Source organism: Cucurbita pepo, chromosome 14 (assembly GCF_057944985.1).
Source record: "Cucurbita pepo subsp. pepo isolate OVF chromosome 14, ASM5794498v1, whole genome shotgun sequence".
NCBI lineage: Eukaryota > Viridiplantae > Streptophyta > Magnoliopsida > Cucurbitales > Cucurbitaceae > Cucurbita > Cucurbita pepo.
The window spans coordinates 10,517,595-10,527,895 of record NC_141811.1 but is presented as its reverse complement, the minus strand read 5'-3'; the positions used below and the strand labels follow the sequence as shown (position 1 = coordinate 10,527,895).

Below are 10,301 nucleotides of genomic sequence, written 5' to 3'. Positions count from 1 at the left end.
CTTTGAAGTTCACCAAAACTGATGAAGAGAAGAATTTCAAAGTTGTATCGAGGAAAGTGCCAAATAATCAACCTAATGGGTATGTGTTTGAAAAACTTGTGTGGTTTGATGGGAAGCATTGCATTAGCAGTCTAATTTTTGTGACATTAAGGAAGCCGTGAAAGAAATACATGAGTTGGGTTGAGAATAGCTTGTTTTAGCTCAATAATTGAAATTTTATTTTCCTGTTCTCAATGATAATAGATTCTTTTATTGCTTTTTTCTAAAAAAAATTAATTTATTGAAGTTTCCGAGCAATGTTGGTTTTGACCAAGGACGGAGATATAATGAGAAAAAAAAATCAGAAATAACAACTTGAAGGAAGAGTTTCTTAGACCAAGGATCGATCGTTACAACTATGCTTTTCAATAATCTTCCTATATTGCCGTGGATAGAGCATAAATTTGATGAGTATTTATTGAGGAAAAAATGCAAACAAATTTTATAAACTTCCCCTGAGTTAAAAGGGCTAACAATTCTCCTAAATAAATTACTAACTATTGTCCAAAACTTATTACACATTATTACACAGTGGGGCAACTACTAACAATTCTTAATAGAACACTATCATTTTCTTAAACTTGCTCAAGTTAATAGCTTTTTTTACTAAGTCAAACTTATTGACTCATATTCTTCCCGTAAGCTTGACTTTACTCGAGATTCTTACTTAGAGCGACTCCTGCATATCTGCAAAGTTTAACCTTTGCTAGAGCTTGGTTAGAATATCTGGACGTTGCTTTGTAATTTCAATGTTGAGTGGTCGCTTATCAACTTTATCTTCTTCATAAGAAATTTTAATTATGCAACGTATAATTTCTTTAGCCTCTCTCTTCTGCATAGGAATTTCATCATGTTGTAAGATACTCCTCTTTCTTTCAACCTTGTTATTGTTGGATTTTTGTTTCTTTTTATATTTGCCTCCAGGCCTCTTTGGTTGAGAAGGCAAGTCTGATGAAGCGCAGATTGACTTATAGGTTGCTCTTTCTTAACTGAAGTGGCCTCCGATTTATTCTTAGCTATGTTCGTTGGTTTCTTCTTAGCTTTGTTCTTCGGTTCCTTCTTCTCCTGACATACTGATTCTTCTTCTCTTTCTTGCTTCCATTGATAAGGTCTGGAAGATGTTGAAGGTCTTTCACTAGTACCTTATACTAGCGGTTTTGTGACCATTTTACCTTCATCAACAGAGTTCCGTTTCTATCGAATATCTTGATAAACGAGCCTAATAATATTGTTCTGCAAACTCAGGATGTAATATACATTGGTCAATAGACGTTGATCGTTGTTCTTACACTAGAACGAAATGGAACATTTGTCTTAGATCAGTACAATTGTTGGTTTTGACCCGGGATCGGAATATACCGAAACAAATAAATGAAATAGAAATAACAACTTGAGGGGAGAGTTTCTTGGACTCAGAACCTTAAGCACTATGTTTTTTAATTATATTACGTTGTTATGAATAGAATGAGCAATTATTCTTACAGGAAAAATAAATGGATGCGTTCAATCTACCTCCTTTACACCCACCATGGTAGCCAAGAAGCGAAGAAGGTTATTCGAGGATCACTTATAAATGCTTTTTAATATGTATATTAAATGGTTTTAGACATTAAGATTTTTTTTGCTTTATTTTGTGTAGTCTTATATTGTTTACTTAGGATCAGATTCACATGAGTCAGAATCCTTATGCTGTTGATCTCCAACTTTCAACACAAATCCACTACAATCTACTTAGATCCGAAGATGAAGCTTTTAGTTTCAAATAATGTAGGGTAGATTTGTTGAACTCTCACTCTTAATTTACGCTCTTATATTTCTGTTTCTAATTACAACAATGAAATGGCTAAGGAAGTAATATTTTAATCATACTATTTGTCGTTGTTCTTGATCAATAAGTTGCACAAGATATAGCTAGTAAAATAATTCATCTCTTTGTGGGCTAGGGCTATCATTTTGTTGGAAAATGATTTCCTTTCTCAATAAAATACAATCATACTAATTTGTTCCTAATTTATTGGGTTTATATTTTTATAGAAACATTGGAATTCTCACATAAAAATTTAAAAAATAAAGTCTTTTTGTTTTTTAGTTTCCAAAAGAAGGTAGATTGAAAGTAGTATTCACGGGCTTAATTTTCAAAGGTCAAATAGTTATCAAGCCAACCTCATTTTTCTAATTTAATAATATGGTATTTTTCTCCTTGTCTTTTTTTAGTCATGATGTGATGTGATATCAATGTATAAAAACAAAGGATTAAAACTACACACAACTTGACTATGGAACTTTCATGGAACTTTCTTGGAGTTTGAGAATGATGGTGGAATTTCTTCAAACTCACTTTGGAACCTTTCAAGATTTGGTGAATCTACAATCATTGGCAATTTTGACACATGTCAGTCTTGTTTTCCTCTTATAAATTCTTGGACATTCTACCTAGTGTTCTCCTTTATGTGAATTGTGTGTCCTGACAATAGAGGAGCTCAGGAAAGAGATATTAAGAGAAGCACACAACTCAAAATTTTCTATGCATGCACTTAAGAGGTGCTAAGATATACCAAGATTTAAAACAACACCTCTGGTGGAGGAGCATGAAGAGAGACGTAGCCGAGCTTGTTAGTGTGAGCTTGTGACCTAAACAGATGAACAAATAGAGCGCCTAAACCAAATCTTAGAGGACATGCTACGCGCTTGCGTATTAGACTTTAAGGGAAGTTGGGATTCCAAACCATTATTGGAATGACACCATTTGAGGCCCCGTATAGAAAACAGTGCAAGTCCATGCTAGGTTGGGACGAAGTAGGTGAGAGAGAGCTAGTAGGACCTGAGCTTGTTCGAGTCACTAATGAGACTGTCCAGAAAATTGGAGCGAGGATGCGTACCACTCAAAGTAGACAGCAGAACTACGCCGATGTAAGACGTAGAAGCTTAGAGGTTGAGATAGGGGACCCAGTATTACTAAAGGTGGCACCCATGGATGATGTCTTGAGGTTCAGACGTAAGGGCAAGTTAAGTCCCAGATTCAGTAGATAATTCGAGATTCTCGAGCGAATCGGTCCAGTAGCATATAGTTAGCCCTACCTCCCTCTCTCTCAGGAGTACATGATGTATTTCATGTGTCGATATTGAGGAAATACATAATGGACCCTATCCATGTAATAGACTATGAACCACTCCAACTCAACGAAGATTTGAGTTACAAGGAAAAAAAACCATAAAAATCTTAGCTTGGGAAGTGAAAGCGCTAAGCAACAGGGACATTGCTTTCGTTAAGGTGCTATGGCGAAATCACCACACTGAGGAGGCAACGTGGGAGTGTGAGGACGAAATAAGAGAAAAAAAATACTCGAGTTAGTACAAGAGTTTGAGACTTTCGAGCGTGAAAATTTTTTTAGGGGTATATAAGGTAACGATTGGAAAATAAAAAAAAAAATAATAATAATGATAATAATAATAATGATGATGATAATAATAATAATAATAATAATAATAATAATAATAATAAAAAAGAATAATTAGAAGGAAAAAAAAAAAAAGTAAATGATCCTTCTCTCCACCTTTCCCAAATATCTCTCCCCAACCCCTCCTACAACATCAGAATCAACATCAGAATCATTAGCAATTGTGCCAGAAAAATAAAAAAATAAAAGACGATAGATTTTGGGAAGAGAAAAATAGGAAAGATAAACAAAACATAAATAAGAAATGATAGATTTTAGGAGAGAAAAATAGGATAGGAAATGGCTTCACTTCATGCACATTTTAAGAAAGATGAGAGAGATAGAAAAGTTACTGGTAGGTTAGATCTCTTATTCTTCTATCTTTTGCAAATAGATAGAAAAGTTTATATCTTTTGCCAATACAGGGGTCATGCAAAGTGCAAACACATGCAACAATGCTTTACGAACCTATCACTATCTCATCCTAGGGGTGACCTCCGGTCTGAATTAACTTGGATGTGTAGTACTTCCTTACACACGATCCACACGTATAAAAGCCCCAGACGGTTTGCACCCCTCCCGGACCCATCATCGTCGAGCTAGCTGTCCGTAGCGACGTTTGGAGGTCAACAAACACCCGAGTGTCATGCTCTACATGATCACTGTCATCATTGTAATGTGTCAGTACTCATCATCAAAAAAATGGGAAGTATCCCAATGCTTATGTACACACAAACATGCATGAGGTCCCTCTATTTTTTGTCTTTAAAATGTCTTCCTGACACAACCCTAGTTTCATCTCTATGTTACTATTAGTAATACATGCGCTTCATCTTAACATCGTTATTCATAGTCTGTAGGGTTGTGTCATATGCTGATTTTTGGACATTATGCAACATGGCATTCACAACATACATCGTGCTTAATATGAAAAACATCGTCACATTAAAGTAGCAACATCATGCATCATAATCATCATACATCGTCATCATAATGCCATCAAATACATAATAGTCATCATAGCACGTCATCAAGCATCATCATATTGATGATGTATGATGATGGTCATCATACATCCTACATCATCATATAATGCCATCATATAACTCATCGTCATCATAATGCCATCAAATACATAATAGTCATCATAGCACGTCATCATACATCATCATATAACTCATATATGGCATCATACGTCATAACTCATACATTATACGTCATACAACAAACAAGTCTCTAGCCTATACTATAGTAAGGTCACTTACTTGGTTGACCTTAGCCGACATTCTCCTTAATTCAATAAACGTTAACTTTCGTTCCTCAAAAGCTGCTCCAAATGTTGCCGAGGTTCGTTTCCTATTAGATTGTTCGTCACATTTCGTTAGTATTTCACAATTAATAGTAATTTCAATTGACATACGTGAAATACGACATTAAAACGACCTCGATTACCTTAATTAGGGTTGAAAACACGTTCGAGGGGGTCGAAATGGTGAGATTTAGGCTAAAATTGGGGTACCTGAGCTGAGCCTCAAAGTCGAGGGCTTCTTTTTGATGTAGGTCGACACGTGGCACAATAGGAGTGGGCCACGTTTTTGTTTACCTCTTGGTTTGAGGGACGGGTCATGGGTCACGGCCTACAGTCACGGGTTGCATGTTGGGTTGCGATTTGAGCCTCGGGTTCTCAGATTGTTGCAGACACGACTATTACAGATGGACTGAGTCGAGGCTTTTGGTCATGGGTCACGGGTGCTGCAAGCTGTGTGGGTTGACCATATGGATTGGGTCTTGGTTCGTGTTGGTTGCAGGCTGCTGTAATGAGGCAAGGAAGGCCACAGGTGAAACCGACCCGTATTTAGATCTGTCGGATCCTTTCTTCTTCACCCGATGCATGACGAGATTTTTCGATGAATTTTCTCTCTCCTCCGTTCAATTTTAAAGCTGTTTTTCATTTTATTCCTTAAAAAAAAGTTTTAAAAATACTTACGGTTTAGTTTTTGATGAACCATTAATACTTTATTTAAAAAATAGAGTTAACCTTCAAAACAATTTTAAAAAAACTTTCAAAACCTTTTCAAAATACTCTTTTAGTTTTTAAAACTTTTATTAACATCATTAAACTTTTTAAAAAACTAAAAAAAAAAAAAAAAAAAAAAAAAAAAAAAAAAAAAACTTTTTTAAATTCTCAAAAATACCCTAACCATTAGTACGATTCTATATATACTTCCTAGAATACATATACCCAATTAGAGAAATAAAAATGGGGAAGATTAATGGAAAGGGCAAAAGAGGAAAAAAATCCATTTTCCTTGAATTAATTTGTGGTTAAATATATCATTAATTCAATGCCACCGTTTAAATTAGGGTAATTATAAATTATATAAACTTATTAACTTTCCTTCTTATAAATACACAATCCCTTCATTTTTTTCCTTTTTTGTTTCATAAAAACCAAACAAAATACAGCGCGTTAGGATAAAAGTAATCATTATAAAATAATAATAATAATAATTTTCATTTCCGAACAAAAAAATACAATAAGATTAATAGAGGTCATGGACTATACTCGAGGTATTCAAATGACTCGAGAACCCAACCAACCTAATTTTTTTTTTTTTTTTCAATATAGGTTAGGTTAAATTTTTGGAAAATCAAAAAATTCGAATCGGTTCGCATGTTAACATTGTCTTGGTCGGTCCAACCTGATCAGCCTAAAAATAGGGTTGTAAAGATTAAAACGGTTTGACGTTTGTAATTGATGTTAGTGATGCAGAAATTTTAATTATTAATATAATATATATGATATATAAGTAGTATATTTTTTTTATAAAAAAAAACAACCAACACTCGGACGAAAAATAGAGAGCTGTAGTGGGTTCTGAACTTTATTCAAATTATTTAAGTCAGCGACTAAACCAACCCAAAATTTCGAGTTAGTCCAAAAGATTTTAATTTGATGATTACCGCTATGAATGGTTTTAAATGTTTTTCATTTCCTTTCGAAAATTGCACCAATTCATTTAAAAACTTTCTTTAAATAAAAATGAAGAGTCAAATGAGGCCTAGGCCATTTAGGTTTGTTATTATAAAGCTGAAAAGAATGGAGGGAGTTGCTCATTCATAAGCTTCAAGAACAAAGCTATGGAGGGTTTCAATCTATCTTCATTGGTTCTTCTCTTCTTTCTTTTCCCTTTGTTGCAAACATCCACCATTGCCACCCAAAAGGCAAGCCAATGATCAACCATTCTTTTGATTTTTTCTTTCTTCGATCCTATTTCTCATTTGTTCATCTCGTGCAGTCTTACATTGTTTATTTGGGATCACATTCGCACGGCTCGAATCCGTCATCAGCCGATCTCCAAGTCGCAACGGAATCTCATTACAGTTTGCTCGGGTCATTGTTAGGAAGGTGAAGCTTCTAGTCTATGTCATTACATTTTATTTGCCAATTTGCTTAATCTTCTTATGTTTTCAAGTATAGCACTGAGATGGCCAAAGAAGCAATCTTCTACTCCTACAACAGATATATCAATGGCTTTGCTGCCGTTCTTGACCACAAAGTTGCACAAGATCTAGCAAGTAAACCATTCGATCCAATACTTAATATGAATCGATACTCATTTTGCTGCCTAATTGGCTACATATCATGGTAGGACATCCCGCTGTCGTATCGATTCATGAGAACATGATGAGAAAGCTGCACACAACAAATTCATGGGAATTTCTTGAGCTAGAGAATGGTGGAGGAACTCCTCCAAATTCCATTTGGAATGCTTCAAATTTTGGTGAATCTACCATCATTGCCAACCTTGACACAGGTCAGTCCTGATTATCACTACAAGAAATAATGAATATGATAACTTACGAAAAACGTTATTATAGATTTTTTATAGCGTTTTTCATACGTCGTGACAACCCATGTTATTAAAAATCTTGAATTTTTTAAAAGCAATTTTTTATACTTATAATAGATGGTAATAGAGTATTTTTTTATAACGTTTTTCATACGTTGTGACGTCGTGACAACCCATGTCTGGGATTTTTTATAACATTTTTTTAATAGTTATAATGGATGCTATAATAGAATATGAAACTATAACTTATATGTTTCTATGAAAACATTCCTGTTATTAAAAGTCCGGAATTTTTTTATAGTATTTTTTTATTTTTTTTATATAGTTATAATAAATTATGAAAGTATAACTCATATATATGTTGCTACAAAAACATGTCAGTTCTAAAATTTGGATTGGTACAGGCGTTTGGCCAGAATCAAAGAGTTTCAGCGATGAAGGATATGGAGCTATTCCCTCCAGATGGAGGGGAAGTTGTGAGGGTGGCTCTAATTTTCATTGCAACAGGAAGCTAATTGGAGCACGGTATTTCAATAAAGGTGTTGTCTCCCTTGCGGGATCCCTTGATATCAGCTTTGACACAGCAAGGGACCAAGAAGGGCACGGAACACACACTTTATCCACGGCTGGAGGCAGTTTCGTTTCAGGAGCTAACGTTTTTGGTTATGGTAATGGTACTGCAAAAGGGGGTTCGCCTAAAGCCCTTGTTGCTGCCTATAAAGTATGCTGGCTTACATTTCGTGGTGGTCAGTGTTCGGATGCAGACATCCTAGCTGCCATAGAAGCTGCTATTACTGATGGTGTTGATGTTCTCTCACTTTCACTCGGCCGAGGTCCCACGGAGTTTTTCAACGACGTAGCAGCGATCGGAGCTTTCCATGCGGTTCAACAAGGGATCGTTGTCGTTTGCTCGGGTGGAAACTCAGGACCCGATCCACAGAGCATAGAAAATGTGGCACCTTGGCTTTTCACTGTGGCTGCTAGCACAATCAACAGACAATTTACTAGTTATGTGGCCCTTGGAAACGAGAAGAATATCACGGTACTCATTTTATTCCTCTATTTTCTCATGTTTTTTTTGCCATCTTTAATGATCTTCAAATTATCAACACTAGGGAGCAAGTCTTTCCGACAAAATATTGCCAGCTCAGCAATTCTATCCATTGATTACTTCCGCAGATGCGAAAGCTATCAATATGTCTGTTGAAGCTGCGTGAGTATAGGTTTAAATATTATTTTGATCCATATACTGTTAATTTGGTTCATTTTCGTTCGGCTGCATTTGAAACGTCCATTTTGGTCCATGTACTTTTAAAGTTCGACTAAAATGGTCACGTTTTAGGTAAGAACACTAATGAGAAAATTGTGATGCATCCTTGCAGTAAACTGTGTGTGGAGGGGTCTCTTGATCCGAGAAAGGTGAAAGGGAAGATTATAGTTTGCGTTAGAGGGGACGATGCAAGAGTGAACAAGGGTTTTGTGGCTGCTAAAGCAGGTGCTGTTGGGATGATTCTAGCCAACAACGAGAAATATGGGAATGATGTTGTAGCCGATGCACACATCCTTCCTGTCTCCCACATAAGTTATATCGATGGCGAAACCGTCTACAAATACATCAACTCCACCAAGTAATTACTTCATCTATTGAAATTGGATGACTTTTTAAGTATTTGAAAAAGTGTTTTTAATAAATTAAGCACTTAGAAAGTCTTTCCTAATAAACTCTTAGTCACAAAACTTATTGTTATACTTTAACAACCAGAACTCCAGTGGCTTACATGACTCATGTAAGGACAGAGATGGGAATCAAACCTGCACCTGTTATGGCTTCATTCTCATCTAGAGGTCCCAGTTCAATCGAGGAGTCGATACTCAAGGTTTCCATGTTTGCACTCCTTTTTATTTAAATTGTGTTTCTACCGTAGAATATTCAATGTTCAACTCGAAATCTTAAGTGTGTATCTCACTTTTTCTTTTCTTCAGCCTGATATAACAGCACCAGGCGTCAATATAATTGCAGCCTATTCAGAAGATGCATCACCAAGTGGTTCACCATTTGACAACCGTCGAATTCCATTTAATGTAGTATCTGGCACTTCCATGTCATGTCCCCATATTTCTGGTATTGTTGGCCTTCTCAAGACTATTTATCCAAAATGGAGTCCAGCAGCTATCAAATCTGCAATCATGACCACAGGTACATTCAAATAATCAAATCATTATGTAAATAGTTGGGCTAAGATATAAAGAATTAACTGTATTAAATTGTTCGATATAATCAAATTTAGCGTAATCAATTAGAGTTCCATGGTGATTCGAGAAGTTATTTGTGCTCATTCCCAATGTAATAACATTTCCTTGGCTTCTTCAGCTGAAACTAGAGCCAATGACTTGCATCCAATACTAGATTTAACTAAGCTTGTAGCCAACCCATTCGCGTACGGTGCGGGACATGTGCAACCCAACCGAGCAGCAAATCCTGGCCTTGTTTATGACCTTACCACCAACGACTATTTAAATTTCTTATGTGCTCGAGGCTACAACAAAGCACAACTCAGTAAATTCTCCAATACGTCATTCGTTTGTTCAAAATCATTCAAACTAACAGATTTCAACTACCCATCAATCTCGATACCCAATATGAAATCAGGACCTGTGACAATCAAAAGAACAGTTAAGAATGTGGGAAGCCCAAGCACATACGTAGTTCAGGTGGAGGTACCCCCAGGAGTTTTAATTTCAGTTGAGCCAAGTACGTTGAAGTTTACTCGAACTGATGAAGAGAAGACTTTCGAAGTTGTATTCCGGAGTGTGGCAAACAACAAGCATCGAGGGTATGTATTTGGGTCTTTGAAATGGTTAGATGGTAAGCATCATGTAAGAAGCTCAATTGTAGTGAATTTAGGATGATTTAGGAGAAGAAAAACCATTATCAATTTATTTGAAATAAATATTAAAATCAAATAAATAG

The 10,301-nt window shown here is 35.8% G+C and overlaps 1 protein-coding gene across 1 annotated transcript; it reads left to right on the top strand.

Annotated features, from left to right (window-relative positions):
* The first annotated feature begins 6,610 nt into the window (after positions 1–6,610).
* LOC111810767 (subtilisin-like protease SBT5.3) lies at positions 6,611–10,301 on the top strand. The gene is made up of 10 exons (XM_023697545.2): positions 6,611–6,701; positions 6,776–6,885; positions 6,958–7,055; positions 7,130–7,294; positions 7,735–8,372; positions 8,446–8,543; positions 8,713–8,958; positions 9,093–9,207; positions 9,314–9,527; positions 9,702–10,301. The coding sequence occupies exons 1-10, from the start codon at positions 6,618–6,620 to the stop codon at positions 10,238–10,240; spliced, it is 2,307 nt and encodes a 768-aa protein (XP_023553313.2). The 5' UTR covers positions 6,611–6,617; the 3' UTR covers positions 10,241–10,301.

What these genes read in the sequence shown, in the direction of transcription:
- LOC111810767 (XM_023697545.2), top strand. Translation starts at nt 6,618, where the DNA reads ATGGAGGGTTTCAATCTATCTTCATTGGTTCTTCTCTTCTTTCTTTTC. An exon ending in AGTTGCACAAGATCTAGCAA is followed by an intron (nt 7,056 to 7,129) that starts GTAAACCATTCG and finishes ATATCATGGTAG; the next exon opens with GACATCCCGCTGTCGTATCG. An exon ending in GAAACGAGAAGAATATCACG is followed by an intron (nt 8,373 to 8,445) that starts GTACTCATTTTA and finishes TATCAACACTAG; the next exon opens with GGAGCAAGTCTTTCCGACAA.